This window comes from Siphateles boraxobius, unplaced genomic scaffold (genome assembly GCF_051911475.1).
Source record: "Siphateles boraxobius isolate OS27281-9 unplaced genomic scaffold, OSU_SipBor_1 182, whole genome shotgun sequence".
NCBI lineage: Eukaryota > Metazoa > Chordata > Actinopteri > Cypriniformes > Leuciscidae > Siphateles > Siphateles boraxobius.
Window position 1 is genome coordinate 107,059 of NW_027508791.1, and position 18,949 is coordinate 126,007.

The window sequence follows — 18,949 nt, forward strand, 5'->3', positions numbered from 1 at the left end:
CCGTTTTCATTTCAGGAGACAAACCTGATTAATGTGTGTGTGTGTGAGTTTAGCTGTCTCTGTAGCCTTGAGCTCCAGACGTCTGAAAGCGTGCTGAACCCTCGTCCCTTCTGCTCTTTGATTAAATTTCCGTAGAGTTATAGTGACGAATAACAGCGATTCCCGTCCTCTAACTCAAGCCGACTGACTGAAGAGGTCAAACAGACACACTCTCCTCTTACTTTTTTCATTTGTTTTTGGATCACTCCACTGATAAATTAAAACCTTTAACCCTGAAAGTTGTTTTTCTAGAAATGTGAGTTTTTATCTCTGAATGACTGGCTTGTGTTTGGTTTGAGCGGGGAAGTCCACTTGACCTCCCGTTCACTGTTACTTAATTTGGTGTAGTTATTGTTTTTAAAAGCATATCAGGTTTTAAATGGCGGAAACCCCCCGGGAAGCCTTGGAATAAATCAACTGGGCTGTGTTTGGATCAGCTGACGACACTATCAGATTGCTATCTCAGGATGTGTGTGTGTGTACTTCCCTCAACGCCTCGCCCTGATAGAGGAACCTTGTCCCATTGGATCTTGTTTTTAACAGAAGATTATGAATAAGTAGGCCTGTGTTGGTGATGCTTTGCTCTTAGATACAAAGAAAAGCACGACGAGTGATTTGAAGACTAAAATGTATATGTGAAGGTGGGCGCTTTTGGCCATTTTTTTTTCCTCTGGCCTTTTTGGCTTTTTCTGTCATTTTGGCTGAAAATGTTTACATTGTTTTATTTTTTATATAATTTTTTTCTTCATCAGAATGGAACGAAACTTGGTTTATAGTCACACTTGTGCTCCTCGTGGTCAAAAATGAGCACATTGTAAATGAACGGGTGACGAATTTCATCTAGTGGAAACCTTTGGTACTGCGGCCAAACAAACTTACTGAAAGTCCATTTTTTGAACACAACTTGTTTAGATTTATGGCTTTGATTTTCTCACAGTTTTAGAGCAAAATATGTTTTTGAAAATATATATTTCATATAAAATTAGAAAATAGTATTTTTGCACATTTTCATTACAATAAATGTAAAATTCTGTAACTATTTTTAAGTTGACTTTTTGAAACTTTTATAATCTGCCAAGTGTCGTCTTTGAAAAGAGATCCAACTAAAGTCTGTTGCTCTAAGCATTCAATATATACCATAGTTTAAGTTGGAAATGTTGTGCTCAAAAAGTGAATTAATGGATTATTAAATACAGCGTAAATGTAATTTAGTACCATAAAATCCCCTAAAAATACAAAATATTAATTAAGAAACATTACCGAACTAAAATATAGTACATTATTTTAATTGAAATAAAAAAATGATTTTCGGTCATATTTGACCGACACGCGAAGAGCACCAGAGGAAGTCTTTTTACAGTCTTGTTGTTTTCAGGCTCTCCTAGAACAGGTTTTCCTGCTTGAATGTTGATTATTTTCCTCATATTCTCCATTGTTGCAGCTCCTCTCTTCCCAGTCTGTCAGTAACGCTCTGTTTACTTCAAGAATCAAGAATCAAGAATTTTTATTGCCAAGTAGTGTTGTGCACATACAAGGAATTTGCTTTGGTAATAAGGTGTTACCGAGGCTGCTATATTCAGCGCCAACTTGAGAAAAACAAAAAAACAGCATGACATGAGGAGAGGTGAGGAGAAAAAAAAGGCGACCCCCAGACTATGCTCCTGTAAGGAGAACAGTCTGGGAACAGGAAAAAACACCTCAGCAACATTAGCACATAAACAGTACACTCTACAAACAAGACATTGCAACATGGTGGGGAGTGGGGGATGGAGGTAGTCCAGCCCAGGCAAGCAGCATCCGGTCCTGCAGCCATTATGGCGCTGGTCACAGACCCGCCTGTCAGACTGGGGGTACGAAGCGGTGAAGGCGTGGGATGGGGTGTGGGTTAGGTGCATATCTGTGTATGTGTAAGTTCATGTGTGTGTAGGCCTGGAGAGAGTCGCTAAGCCAGCACCATAATCTAGGATGGTCTTACTTAATCTTACTTCCTGTCTCTATGAAGCCCCTCCTTCTGAAAAGCACACTGTGCTCTGATTGGTCGGCTGGATCAGTGTGTTGTGATTGGTCAAGCGTTTCGAGTGTGTTTGGGAAATGTCCCACCCCTTACCATAACCGCCAGTTTAACACACTACTAACTAACTCAACCAGGCCCCGCGCCTTTATTCTGCGTATTATTTATTATAATGAGGAATATTGTGACGTGTTCGTACCCGGAAGAAACTCAAGACTACAATGGAGGCGTTTCAGGAGTTCAGAAACACTGACACTGATGTAGAGAAGAACAGGAGCTTCTTCATGCTCAAACAGCAACATTACACACTAAAGAGAGATGAACATGGAAGCAAGCATCATTCGTCCTATTTGTGGCTTTGAATTTAAAGTTTAAATTTACGCATACACTTAATTATGCAATGTTTATTTTTTTATGTTTAATCTAGCCTCTCTAACTTGGTATCACTGGAACTCAGAGAGAACTTGCTGACGTATTTACCAGAGTAAGTACACAACTCACAATGTTATGTGTGTGTTTCAGTACATTTGTGTGTGTGTGTTCACGCATAAGTCAAAAGCAAATGAATGTTTATTCCATTTTGTTTCAATCAGGTCTATATCTCAACTTCAGAAACTTGAAATACTGGATGTAGGAAGCAATGAACTGTATAATTTGGTAAGTGTTGAGATATTCACAACATTCTTTAAAATGACTATAGAAAAGATATTGTTTTAGTTGTTTTGTCTCATGTTATCTTGTCAACAGTGCTTTAAGATTTCCAGGTAGGTCTAACTGGTAGGAAATGTAATGAATTGAATAAAATGATCGAACACTTCACGGTCTGCACTGCACACATTATAGGGCTGGGACGTACACCTCTCCCCCGATTCAGTACTTGCACGATACTTGGCTGCCGATACGATATGTATTGCAATTCGATATTGCAATATATTGTGATTTAAAAAAAAAAATATATATATTTATTTTTTTAACACTAGACCATCGGAAAAAGTTAAATCATACACTATGCACAATAATAAATGAATTTTTTAACAGTCACAATGTGAAACAATGAAACAATGTACAATCGATGATAATAATAATAACATATCTTATTTATAATGTGCTTTTCTAAAACCCAAAGCGCTACAGACAGTAAAAACAAATACAGAAGTACAAGAGTAATGCAAAAATAATCATTACAGTACAACACAATAAAATGCTAATCATGACAGTCAATATAAGCAGTTTTAAAAAGATGAGTTCTCTTACGAGAGGTTCTCTCGTATTGCATAAGCTGCTTACGCTACGGGTAAAGTCATCTTTTCTCGAGATATTGAAGCCAAAAATTATCCTTAATTTTTCATATATTGTCAACGCAGTGCAGCAGCCAGCAGACCTAGAGCAGGCTATCTTGCGTGCCCATTGGCTGCCCTGCGGCAACCGCTGCAGCCTACCACTGAGCCTCGTGTGTGACGTCGCGCCCTCTACGCGTCACAGCCCGCCAAAATGGGGATGGCTTAGTGTATAAAAGTCAGGCTCAGGGGCTGCATCACTGATTTCATCATCTTCAGCGAAGCTCTCCGCATTGATGGACTCTAAGAGAAGCCGTCCGCTGTTGAAACTAGCGACCAGCACGCAGAGGAAAGCGCCTGAAGAAGCCGGCCATCTTCGCCGCCTCCAGCCTTCCATGCCTGCTACGCCATCTGGCGTCGAGTATCCTTTCTAGTGCTTTTATCCTGTTAGTGTTCGCCGCTGCGACACTCACTCTCTCTATCTAAAAGAGCGCGAGCGTTTTTCTCAAAATGCCTCGCCTTTCCTGCTGCTCGTGCAGAGCCCCGCTCAGCGCCGGAGACCGCCATGTGATTTGCGCTCTCTGCCTGGGCCCAGACGACGCAGCCCTCGCCCTGGATTTGGGAGGCTGCATGCACTGTGAAGCACTTCCGCTGTCGACCCTGCGGGCTCGACTCGAAGCTTTCACCACGGACGCTGTCACTCCGCCCTCTGGACCGCGCAAGAAGAAGCGCCGTTCACAGAAGCGAGCGAAACCTGAGGTCACACTGAAGAGCTCGCCGGATTGCATCCCGCCAGCTTCTCTCTCTCCTTCTCCGCCCCTCCCGAACGCGCAGCTGCCGGCTTCGACCCTCACTGGCGCCGCCTCAGGGGACGAAGCTGAAGGAATGGACCCAGTTGACAGCTGTTCCATCCTGGCATCGGACAGCGAGGAGTGGTCGAGTTCTCATCACTCCGCCACCTCCTAGGCTACAAAGGCTACTGCAGCGGTCTATTCGGCAGCCAACGAGATTGTAATGCAACCCGCTCGCCTGCAAACAACCGCCGTTGCTACGGCAACCCAGACAAATCTCTCAAAGATGGTTGAGTCCCGCCGCGGCCGGACCACCATTGAAACATCTCGCATTGTCAGTCCCCTTAGAAAGGCTACTGCAGCGATGTTTTCGGCAGCCAACGAGCCAGTAATGCAACCCGCTCGCCTGCAATTTCTCAAGAGTATAACGTCTGGCTATCCGGCTCATGCCGTGGTGCTCTAAGTGTAGAAAATGTGCCTACATCTCAGTGTTCACCCCTACACGCAAGCACGATACCCCTGTGTCTCTCACACTCACACTCTCATAAAGCTGGCAAATGCCGCTCGAGTGCTAGATGTAGGAAATGTGCCCACAACTCTGTGCTCACGCCTACTCTCTGTCTGCTCTGTCACGCGGCCGAAACAGCCTCATATCGGTCAGGTTACGAATGTAAGTTACGTGCCCGCTTACGAGCGCTCACTCTTACTAGTAAACGCCCGGCAATGCTCCCGCATCACAAAGTTATCTCAAAACGTTCCCCGTTCAAAGCAACCGGGACGTCACGTGAAACAGCCAGCCTTCGCTGTCAGCGAGCCGCCGTATTCATGCACCGAGGGCGCGCGCGCCGGACATACCTCCGGTTCAGTTTTCCGAGCCCATGAAGTGTGGCGACCGGAACCCGGAGGCTATTCTGCCCGTGGCTATGAATGTAAGTTTCGTGCCCACTTACGAGCGCTGACGCTTACTAATAAACCCCCGGCGCTGCTCGCCCATCACAAAGAAGGGTATGATGTCTGGTTATCCGGCTCAGGCCGATGGTGGCATAAGTGTAGAAAGGGTGCCCACATCTCAGTGTTCACTCCTACACACAAGCACTATACCCATGTCTCTCGCTCTCACAGAGCCCACTCTCCTAAAGCTGGCGAATGCCGCTTGAGTGTTAGATGTAGGAAACATGCCCACAACTACGTGCCCACGCCTAATATCTGCCCGCTCTGTTGCACGGCCAAAACAGCCTCATATCGGTCAGGTTATGAATGCAAGTTATGTGCCCGCTCACGAGCGCTCACGCTTGCTAATAAACACCTCGCCCCAGGCGCCGCTCGCGCATCACAAAGTGATCACAAAACGTTCCCCATTCAAAGCAAACGGTACGTCACATATGAATATAAGTTACGTGCCCGCTCACGAGCGCTCACGCTTGCGTATCATAAAACGTTCCCCATTCAAAGCAATCGGGACGTCACGTATGAAACAGCCAGCTACCGCTGTCAGAGAGCCGCCGTATTCGAGCGCAGAGGGCGCGTGCGCAGTGCCCAGACCTCCGGTTCAGTTTCCCGAGCCCACGAAGTGCGGCGATCGGAACTTGGAGGCCATTCTGCCCCTAGCTATACATGTAAAAACATGGGAAGCGATTCCAGGGATATCAGAGTGGGTGATAAGCACAATAAGACAGGGCTATTCGCTTCAGTTCGCTCGTCGTCCCCCTAGCTCTCGAGCACGGACCGAGACGACAGTGAGCACGGAAGTAGCGCATCTACTCCGTGCAGAAATGGCCAAACTGCTGTGCAAAGGGGCTATAGAACCAGTACCTCCTTCTTTGATCTGCTTACTTTCAGATTCAGATAATACCCCGTCACAGGCCATTCTTGAGATGGCCAGATATATCAATACACCCTCCTCCCGTTCGGCCCGTCTTTAGCACCCTGTACTTTACGAAGTGTATGGACGCGGATCTCGCTCCCCTGAGAAATCAGGCATGCGGATTCCGAATTATTTGGACGATTGGCTGATTCAGGCACAGTCAGAGATAAAACTGTTATCTCACAGAACAGTGCTCCTCAGTCATCTGGAAAGCCTGGGTCTCACGGTCAACTGGACCAAGAGCTCATTACTGCCCAGTTAGTCAGTTTCCTTTCTGGGGATAGAACAGGACTCTGTGGCTATGACAGCCGTTTATGGACACAGCGCGCGCTGTGTGCGACACCTGGCCGCGTCTTTCCAGAAGGGCAGCGTCGCTTCTCTGAAAACGTTTCAAGAATGCTGAGCTGTTTGGACTCAGCTGCAGCTGAGCGCTGGTCTCAGCAATACCATCTGGCATCCCCATCCAGAGCGCTGGTCTCTGCACGTATGGTTAATCAACGGATACCGGTTGTCCTGCCAGAAGTAGTGATGAACACGATTACGCAATCCAGAGCTCCCTCTACGAGGCGGCTTTACGCGTCTAAATGATCATTTTTCTCCAAATGGTGTGCTGATAGAGATCTAGACCCACGAACGTGTGGGGTCCCATGGTTGCTTGGCTTCCTTCAAGAGCTGTTGGATAAGGGCAGGTCCCCATCCACGCTTAAAGTATATGTGGCGGCCGTTGCAGCGTTCACTGAGTCGACGCGCGGTCAGTCAGTAGGAAGAAATTAGCTCGTCATCCGCTTCCTTAGAGGAGCCAGAAGGATGAATCCCCCCGACCCCTGTCGGTTCCCATGTGGGATCTTTCATTGGTCCTAGAGGCCCTGAAAGTTTTCCCCTTTGAACCGATAGACTCTTTGGATCTAAAGTACCTCTCGCTCAAACCCGTTTTTCTGACAGCTCTGTCATCAGTCAAACGTGAGGGGGATTTACACGCGCAATCTGTTGGCGCTACATGTCTTGAGTTCGGGCCAAATGACTCTAAAGTCATCCTCAAGCCAAGGCATGGTTGTGTCCCTAAAGTGTTGGCCACTCCCTTCAGAGCGCAGGTAATTTCTCTATCGGCTCTGCCAGCATCCAATGGTGAGGGTGATGTTAATCTCCTCTGCCCCGTCAGGGCGCTGAGGTCTTACATTACGCGCTCTGCCCCTTTCAGGCGTTCAGAACAGCTCTTTGTCTCGTTTGGTGGGCGCACCAAGGGTCTCGCCGACTCGAAACAGAGCCTGTCTAGATGGATAGTGGAAGCTATCGCATCTGCTTATAGGTCTCGCATTCCACCAGAGGTGCGGCCTCGTCGTGGGCTTGGTCCAGCGGAATTTCCATGCACGACATTTGTGAGGGGGCAGGCTGGGCCTCTCCGTCCACATTTGTTAGGTTTAAAACCCGGAAGTTCCCGCCTTGCAGGCTAGACTTCTGTCAGTATGAGCGTTGTCTATGTCCTGCCAAGATTTATCATGTGCAGACTACTCTCACGTGACTTTAGCTCTCCTGGTTGAGCTGTACTGTATGGTGGATATTTATATGGACCGGCAATGCCGCTCTGTATACCCTATATGATCTTATAACATGTGCTGCCCCGCATTGCTGGCCACCTGTTTCCCACTTATCTATGTTCCCCGGGAATCCCTGGGACTCATGAAGTGGATGCTGGCACGCACGGCGTTGACAATGGGTTCCCGTAGCGTAAGCAACTTATGCAATAAGAGAGAACATCTCGTAAGAGAACGTACTCTGTAACATACGTAACCTCGGTTCTCTCTAGAAGAGGGAACGAGTATTGCGTAACCCCGACCTTGCAGGCGCCACGAGCGATTTTCGCTGAAGATGATGAAACCAGTGATGCAGCCCCTGAGCCTGACTTTTATACGCTAAGCCATCCCTAATTTGGCGGGTTGTGACGCGTAGAGGGCGCGACGTCACGCACGAGGCTCAGTGGTAGGTAGGGCTGAAACGATTCCTCGAGTTACTCGATAACAAAAATTGGGATAATTTTTGGATTCAATATCTCGAGAAAAGATATCTTTACCCGTAGAGTAAGCAACTTACGCAATACTCATTACCTCTTCTAGAGAGAACCGAGGTTACGTACGTAACCGAGTACGTTTTTAACAACTTCTTGAAACTGGCTAACGTGGGAGCATCTCTAACAATAAGAGGAAGTGCAACAGGAAAGCTCTCTCTCTCAGAGATGTAATCTACAGGGAGGATGAAGAGTGAATCAGGACACCGAAGGGAAAGGCTGACTCAGTCACAGATATATGAAGGGCTGTTTCGTGCATACCTTTATATGTTAGTGTGAGTTTTAAAAGCAATACGCAATTACTTCTATGATAATTGTAACTATTGCATCACAGAAATAATGATACTCTGATGTTGATAATACTGTTTGTGATGCGGTTTCATGACTCTCTCCGGGTCAGCGCCAACACCGATTTGAATGTTGCGATATGATTTTGTCAAAGTTTAATAAGATGAATTGAAAGATTGCGCGTGTCTGAATGGAGATCTCAGTATTTTAAAGATGAATTGTTCAGCTGTATTGTCTTATCTCTCTCTCATCATGAGCAGCGCGAGGTCTTTCAGTGCGCTCAGTCTCACGTCTCTTCCACACGTACACTTGAGATGTTACGTCACTCAACGACACACGTCATCCTCTGTTGGAACGAAAGTGGCTAACTTCTGTCGTTTAAGATTTTATTTAACTGGACAAAAAGTGTATTTTGGCATAATCGTGTGTGTTTTTGTTCGTTCAAGCGCTGTCTGAAGTGGCTTTCTGTGCGTGTGTGTGTGTGTGTGTGTGTGTGTGTGTGTGTGTGTGTGTGTGTGTGTGTGTGTGTGTGTGTGTGTGTGTGTGTGTGTCAGACAGGAGATTCACAAGCGCTCACCAGTACCGCACTGCTGCCTTCTCTTTTGTGTCTTATTTTGCGTGTGAATGGTTTAAAAGCATTTGCATGAATAAGAGCGTCATATAATGTGACACTAGCCAAAGGATGATGGGAAAAAACGAAAGTTGCATTAATTGCATTAAACTGAAAAAAAATGTATTGCGTTTGTTAACGTGTTAATTTTGACAGCACTATATATATAACATAATATTGATTATATTATAATATTGATTTATATATTAGTATATAATATTATTTAGAATGGATATATATATATATAGTATTCTGCATAAGAGAGAGTAACTGGCCCTACGCCTAAAAAGATCATTTAATGAATTAATGAAAGTGTAAAACGTGCAGATACAACTACTGGGGTTCAGAATAATAATGAGCTATAATAAAAAGAAAAACGGCTCACGGTCTGTTGTTCACAATCTTTTTTTTCTGTAAAAGAAATCTTTCACATTTTAACTAATTAATTTAGTTAATAATTGAAAGTGAGGATTGAGCTGATGTAACGGTTGAGTTAACTGGGGGAGTGTATAAGCAGCTCCTCTACTCTAACATCATTTAACATGTGTGTATCATCATGATCTGAAGCAGGTCCGGGTTCATCAGAGCTGCAGTCTCGAGTCGTTCTTCAAAACTCATGTGTTACTTGTGGAAATAATCTGACTTAATCTTGTAATGCGTTAACCCCAACACTGCCAACCGACATTTTGAAAATATAAACACATTCATGAAAATTTATGTCAAAAGGACATGCGAATAGCTTAAAATTTATTCTGCTCGTGTTTCATGAATGAAGCCCTTTTAATTTCATGGAACGAAAAATTACTGGAATAAAAAAAAATAAAAAATACATATATATATATATATATATATATATATATATATATATATATATATATATATATATATATATATATATATATATATATATATATAAAGGAATGATGTGAAATACTACCATAATGTATAAGCATTTTCTATTTTATTTATATATTAATTGTATTTTGATTTATTATTAGATTTTATATTTATACAAAATGTTATGTTTATATTATATTTGATATTATATTGATTATTTATATATGTGTGTATATATATATATATATATATATATATATATATATTTTTTATTTTTTTTTTTGAAATAAAGGAATGATGTGAAATACCCTAATGTAAATATTTTATTTATTTTTAATTAAATGTTTATTTATTATTATATTTTATATTATAATATAATTTTATTTTATTATATTTTATTTTATAGTTTAATTATCCTATATTGATTTATTTATTATATTTTCTTCTTTGGAATAAAGGAATGATTCGAAACACTACCTTAATGTACGAGTATTTTATTTACTTATTATTTAAATATTTATTGATTTATTACAAGAATATGAATTTGGAGAAAATGTGCTTAAAGTCATATAATATAATGATGCGCTTGGACAAATCAATTGTAATAAACACTGAAATATTGAAAAAAATAATGTTTTACCATTTAGATTTCAAGGTGACTGATAAAGATTGCTCCTAAATGATTTTCTATATGCTAAAAGTATGCAATGAAAGATGTTTTTGGCACGTCTCTTGAGATTCACACATTAGCTGTAATGATTTAGTCGACGGCAGGTTTAAAGCCGTGTTTCTGTGAGCGGGACTGGAATGCGTTTCTCCTGTGTTTGGCATTGATCTGCATTGTTGTGTTTGCCGGAAACACTCAGTGTTGTGCTCGTGTTGCTCGTGTTGCTCGTCTGAACTCTGGCAAACTCTGTTTTCTTGCAGCCGGAGACGATAGGATGTCTGGTCAGCCTGAAGGACCTGTGGCTAGACGGGAACCAGCTGTGTGAAATACCACCGGTAAACTCTTGCTCAAACATCTTCATTTTCAAAAACAAGTTTGGTTACTCTTTCTATGAAGTGCATGCTTATTATGAATTATAGCCACATTAAAACTTATTTATAAGTATTACTATTCTCTAAATCTATTTATAAAGACTCATTAAGACCTTTACTGCATTATAAGAACAGTTAGTTACATTTATATTATTTGTATAATTAGTTACTTCTAAATCAGTGTATAGTGGGTTATGAGCATTGAAAAAGCAAATGCATGACTTATAAGTAATTAGTCAGTCGTATAATAAATAAAGATGCAGCCTGCATTGCTGTAATGTAATTATGTTATAGTGAGTGACTTTTTAGTAATTCAGATTTATTTCTGTCTAGTAAGTTAATATATTCTTATTAATAGTCGTGTTGTGTTCTTTTAAATACCTATTGTAAATAATATTACAGTTACTAACCTCTATAAATTTACATTATTTTTCATAATTATAAGTAATGCATTTGCTTTTTCAATGCGCGTGTTCATAATCCATTATACACTGATTTATAAGTGATCAAATATAAAATGGTTTTATATAATTACTCACTTTACCAATTAGCTATCAATTATGTCTTTAATGGCTAATGTTTGCGTTAGAGTTCATGAATGGTAATTATGATTGGTTAAAATCTATATATCGTCAGCCATATGCATGACATTGCTTATAGCGATTTGAAAATATACTTTAAAAAATATTGTTGCAGTGTTTTGCTAGTATGTAACATAAAAAAATAAAAAATGCAACTGTTTGTACTAATGATTTGTTTTTTTATTTCATTATTTTATTACAGAAATGTTTGTTCATTAGATACATTTACAAATAAACAACTTAAAATGTGTAATAAGCACATTCATCCTGTTTTCACTTTACCTAAAACCATCAATGCTGCATTTATAGAGGTCAGTAACTTAGATTGCTTACACTAAGTATTTATAAGAACACAACACGACTATTAATAACAATATATTCTCTTTTTTGACAGACATAAATCTGAATTACTAAAAAGTCACTAACTATAATATAATTGCATTATATTATACAGCAATGCAGGCTGCATCTTTATTAATTATACGACTGACTGATTATTACTTATAAGTCATGCATTTGCTTTTTCAGTGTGCATGCTCATAACCCACTATACACTGATTTAGAAGTAACTAATTATACAAATAATATAAATGTAACTAACTGTTTTTATAATGCAGTAAAGGTCTTAATGAGTCTTTTAAAAATATATTTATAGAATAGTAATACTACTTATAATGAATTATAGCTCCATTTATACTTCTAAGCGTGGGCTTCATAGAAAGTGTTACCAAAAGTTTGTTTACATTCATTTTCTAAACATATGTCTGATGAAGCAATATATATATATATATTCTGCTCCTTTATAAACACTTGATTTGAGTTATTCTCGATTCATCATGAACAAGTTACTCGACTTCCTCAGGATCCTAGAGGCTTTTTTGTGTGGTTCTGGTTACATGAGTTTACGTGTGTGTTTAAGCGTGTGTGTGTGTGTGTGTGTGTGTGTGTGTGTGTGTGTTCTCTGCCCCAGGAGCTGGGTCGTATGAGAAGCCTGACGTGTCTGGATGTGTCTGAGAATAAGCTGGGGCATCTCCCGGATGAGATTGGGAATCTGCTGTGCCTCACGGATCTGCTGGTGTCCCAGAACCTCATCGACCTGCTGCCAGAGGGCCTCGGTCAGCTCGCTCACACACACACACACACACATCAACACACACACGCACACACACACATCAACACGCACACACACATCTCAACACACACACACATATCAACACACACATATCAACACACACACGCACACGCACACACACATGCACACACACATGCACACACACATGCACACACACACACACACACACATAACACACAAATCAACACTCACACACATATCAACACACACACATATCAACACACACACACACACACACACACACACACACACACACACACACACACACACACATATCAGTACACACACATATCAGCACACACACACACATATCAGCACACACACACATATCAGCACACACACACATATCAGCACACACACATATCAGCACACACACATATCAACACACACACACACACACACACACACACACATCAGCTCACTCACACACACACACACACACAACCACACACGTCAGCACACACACACACACACACACATCAGCTCACACACACACATATCACCTCACACACACACCTCAACACACATATCAACACACACACACACACACATATCAGCACAATCACACATTTCAACACACACACATATCAACACACACATCAACACTCACACACATATCAAAACACACATCAACACACACACACATATCAACACACACACACACACACACACACATCAGCACACACACACATATCAGCACACACACACATATCAGCACACACACGTATCAGACGTATCAGCACACACACGTATCAGCACACACACGTATCAGCACACACACACATATCAGCACACACACACACAGATATCAGCACACACACACACGTATCAGCACCCACACATATCAACACACATACACACACACACACACACATCAGCTCACACACACACACACAACCACACACACACACACACACACACATCAGCTCACACACACATATCAGCACACACACACACACACACACACATACACACACACATATCAGCTCACACACACACATCAGCACACACACATATCAACACACACACACATCAAATCACACACACATCAAATCACACACACACACACATCAACAAACACACACACACACATATCAGCACACACACATATCAACACACACACACACACACACACATATCAGCTCACACACACTCACATCAGTTCACACACACACACACACACACACTCACATCAGTTCACACACACACACACACACACACTCACATCAGTTCACACACTCATCTAGACCGTTAAACTGCTGATATATTCTTGTTCTTGCTGGTTGTCTTGTTATAAGAGGACAATAGTATTGAAGCTCGTCTCCGCCACGCAATAAAACATTTTAAAAGATAATTGCAACTTTTTATCTCACAATTGCAAGTTAACATCTCAGAAATATGACTTTATAACTCGCAAATCTGACTTTATAACTCGCAAATCTGACTTTATAACTCGCAAATGCATGATATAAAGTCAGATTTTTCACATTGCTAGTTTTTAATCATGCAATTCTGACTTTAAGTCACAATTACCTTCTTTTTCTTTTTATTCTGTGGCGGAAACAAGCTTCCATACAACAGTGATGTATGATGATTGATTTTTTAAGCAGTATTTATACTGTGAAATATGTTTTCCCTCAGGAAAATTACGACGGCTCTCGATTTTGAAAGCGGATCAGAACCGGTTGCTTCAGCTGCCGGAGAGCATCGGGGACTGTGAGAGCCTGACGGAGCTCGTGCTGACGGAGAACCAGCTGGTGGTGAGTCTCGTCCTCCACCCGATCTCCTGCGCTCTCACGACATGTCGTTTCGACGTGTTTTATTCGCTGAACTAAGCTTGCTTCCTCGCACGAAGAGCAACATAGTAACGAAGCGCGTTTGTCCGTTTAGGGCCACCGTAGAAACGGCGCATTTCAATGTAAGGGAACCTGCGGTGTGTGTAGACAGAAACTGCTCATTCTAAGGTAATACAAATATAACGGTTCATTAAGTAAGGTCTTTATACACCACTGAAAACAACTTCTTCAAGGTAGTGAGGAAACGCGCTCTGTAGCGCTGTGTGTTCACTGTAGCGCTGTGTGTTCACTGTAGCGCTGTGTGTTCGCTGTCGGCTACGCTAGAAACATGACCACACAATATGTCGACCTCCATAGAAGGACCCGCGGTTATGGAGATATAAATGTCTCATTCTAAGGAAATAAAAACATAACGGTTCATTAGGCAAGGTCTTTATACACCACTGAAAACATAGTTATGGATCTTATATTGCATTTCTGTCAATAGATCCTCAGAAATATTACACAACGCACCTTTAATTATTTAATTTTAATTTACTTTATATGCAGGGTTCTTATGGAAGCTTGTTTCCGCTACAGAATAAAATGTGTTAAGTATTACTCCACTAAAATTTAAGTTTATTTAATTCAATTTAATTTGACTTTAATTATTTAATTTTACTTTATTTAATTTTTATTTATTTTTATTTCTATTTACTTTATATGTAAGGTCCTTGTGGAAGCTTGATTTAAAAAATAGAGTAAAAAATAAAAAAGGGAATTGCGAATTTTTATCTCAGAATTGCGTGATATAAAGTCGCAATTCTGAGGAAAAAAGTCGTTGAGCAGTTGTCAAGGGAAATCAGAGTAATAAAAAAGTCAGATTAGTGTGTTAAGTATTACTACTCTAATATTTTGCGTTTATTTTTATAAAAAACAATAATTACATTTACTTTATATAGGGTCCCTATGGAAGCTTGTTTCCGCCACAGAACAAAAAATTAAATAGATAATTGTGACTTTTTATCTCACAATTCAGATTTTTTTTCTCTCATTTGTGAGTTTACATCTCGCAATTCTGACGTTTTATCTCAGAGTCGAGTGATGTAAAAAGTCGCAATTGCATGTTATAAAGTCAGAAGTCAAGTCTTATTTTCCTCAGCATTGGAGCTTATAACTCGCAATTGTGAGTTTAAATCACACAATTCTGACCTTATATCTTGCAACTGTGAGATAAAAAGTCGCAATTAAGGTTTAAAATGTTTTATTCTGTGGTGAAACAAGTGTTACACCGGTGCTTGTGCCTTTCGTCATCTGGTTTTTCTACTGAAAAAGAAGTAAATATAAACGAAATGAGTAAAATGAGTTAACGCTTTAATATTTTCAGTGTTATTGAGAATCATTCAATAGTCTATACAGTTTTTAATGCAGTTACATCAGAAGTAACTGTAATTAAATGACAGAAAATTAAGAGTAATCCCTTAATTTACTTTTCAAGGGAAAGGTAATTCAATTACAGTAAATAATTACTTAATGCATTACACGCACATACTTTATTCAACCCTGCTCATCCTCTGTACTGCCACACACTGCTCATTTTCACCAGGAAAATATGATAAAGTTCACATTACATCAGTTCACATCTAAATTAAGTGACGTTTTGCTTAAAACAAGCACAATTATCTGCCAATGGGGTAAAAAACACAATCTTGTTTCTGTTTGAATTAAGATTTTTCAAGATAATTTCGTTTTTTTAAGCAACAACTCACTTAATTTTGATTTATTTACCCAGAAAACAAGATCTTTTGGTATTTTACTAATCTAGTAAATGCATCTTGGTTTAAGAATTTTTACATATTTGGCCTGGAAACAAGACAAAAATACTAAGTAAGAAGAGCATTGTTTGCAGTGTAGGCATTTCCCCCTGACAGAAGATGTAAAGTCATTTCGGCATGTCTGTCTTTTCTTTTTTTTGTCTCTCAGAATCTGCCAAGAAGTATTGGAAAACTGAAGAAACTGTCCAACTTCAACTGTGATAAGAATCGACTAACGTCTTTACCGAAAGAGGTATGCCATCCCAGTCAACGGCCTTATTCACGAAAAACCAGTAGGCTTAGTTGACATCACTACATTTCCCATCATCCTCTGTGGCAGCACTAGATGATAAACTACACACCTAATGTAAATCTCTTTCCTATCCTTCATTTCATTGTGCTAGTGTTAAAAGCTTCAAATTGCCCAACCTGTGCATTTATTAAGTCACTTTAATCCTCATCACACCCTAATCTATGGATGGTGATGGCTCAGTGGATAAGACACATGCCTTTGGTGTGAGAGACCCGGGTTCGAATCCACTGTGAGACACCAATATTTATACTCTGTATACTCATATACACTATATATTTATACTCTGTATACTCATATACACTATATATATTTATACTCTGTATACTCATACACACTATATATTTATACTCTGTATACTCATATACACTATATATATTTATACTCTGTATACTCATACACAGTATATATTTATACTCTGTATACTCATACACTATATATATTTATACTCTGTATACTCATACACACTATATATTTATACTCTGTATACTCATACACTATATATATTTATACTCTGTATACTCATATACACTATATATTTATACTCTGTATACTCATACACTATATATTTATACTCTGTATACTCATATACACTATATATTTATACTCTATACTCATACACTATATATTTATACTCTGTATACTCAAATACACTATATATTTATACTCTGTATACTCATATACACTATATATTTATACTCTGTATACTCATATACACTATATATTTATACTCTGTATACTCATATACACTATATATTTATACTCTGTATACTCATACACTATATATTTATACTCTGTATACTCATATACACTATATATTTATACTCATATTTATACTCTGTATACTCATATACACTATATATTTATACTCTGTATACTCATATACACTATATATTTATACTCTGTATACTCATATACACTATATATCTATACTCTGTATACTCCTATACACTATATATTTATACTCTGTATACTCCTATACACTATATATATTTATACTCTGTATACTCATACACACTATATATTTATACTCTGTATACTCATACACTATATATTTATACTCTGTATACTCATATACACTATATATTTATACTCTGTATACTCCTATACACTATATATTTATACTCTGTATACTCCTATACACTATATATATTTATACTCTGTATACTCATATACACTATATATTTATACTCTGTATACTCATATACACTATATATTTATACTCCGTATACTCCTATACACTATATATATTTATACTCTGTATACTCATACACACTATATATTTATACTCTGTATACTCCTATACACTATATATATTTATACTCTGTATACTCATATACACTATATATTTATACTCTGTATACTCATATACACTATATATATTTATACTCTGTATACTCCTATACACTATATATATTTATACTCTATATACTCATACACACTATATATTTGTACTCTGTATACTCATACACACTATATATATTTATACTCTGTATACTCCTATACACTATATATATTTATACTCTGTATACTCATATACACTATATATTTATACTCTGTATACTCATATACACTATATATTTATACTCTGTATACTCCTATACACTGTATATATTTATACTCTGTATACTCATACACTATATATATTTATACTCTGTATACTCGTACACACTATATATTTATACTCTGTATACTCATACATTATATATATTTATACTCTGTATACTCATACACACTATATATTTATACTCTGTATACTCATATACACTATATATATTTATACTCTGTATACTCATATACACTATATATTTATACTCTGTATACTCATATACACTATATATTTATACTCTGTATACTCATACACTATATATTTATACTCTGTATACTCATATACACTATATATTTATACTCATATTTATACTCTGTATACTCATATACACTATATATTTATACTCTGTATACTCATATACACTATATTTATACTCTGTATACTCATATACTCTATATATATTTATACTCTGTATACTCATATACTCTATATATTTATACTCTGTATACTCATACACTATATATTTATACTCTGTATACTCATATACACTATATATTTATACTCTGTATACTCATATACACTATATATATTTATACTCTGTATACTCACACACTATATATTTATACTCTGTATACTCATATACACTATATATTTATACTCTGTATACTCATATACACTATATATTTATACTCTGTATACTCATATACACTATATATTTATACTCTGTATACTCATATACACTATATATATTTATACTCTGTATACTCATACACTATATATCTATACTCTGTATACTCATATACTCTATATATTTATACTCTGTATACTCATATACACTATATATTTATACTCTGTATACTCATATACACTATATATTTATACTCTGTATACTCATATACACTATATATTTATACTCTGTATACTCATATACACTATATATTTATACTCTGTATACTCATACACTATATATT

General features: G+C 38.6%; 1 protein-coding gene across 1 annotated transcript in view; it reads left to right on the forward strand.

Annotated features, from left to right (window-relative positions):
- LOC143741252 (leucine-rich repeat-containing protein 1-like) overlaps nt 1-18,949 on the forward strand; it is a 63,779-nt gene that overhangs the window by 32,707 nt on the left and 12,123 nt on the right. Inside the window, exons 5-10 of the mRNA XM_077233675.1 lie at nt 2,478-2,534; nt 2,644-2,707; nt 10,707-10,781; nt 12,369-12,513; nt 14,172-14,290; nt 16,289-16,372. Coding sequence (XP_077089790.1) covers nt 2,478-2,534; nt 2,644-2,707; nt 10,707-10,781; nt 12,369-12,513; nt 14,172-14,290; nt 16,289-16,372 — 544 coding nt within the window. The remainder of the gene's footprint in view (nt 1-2,477; nt 2,535-2,643; nt 2,708-10,706; nt 10,782-12,368; nt 12,514-14,171; nt 14,291-16,288; nt 16,373-18,949) is intronic.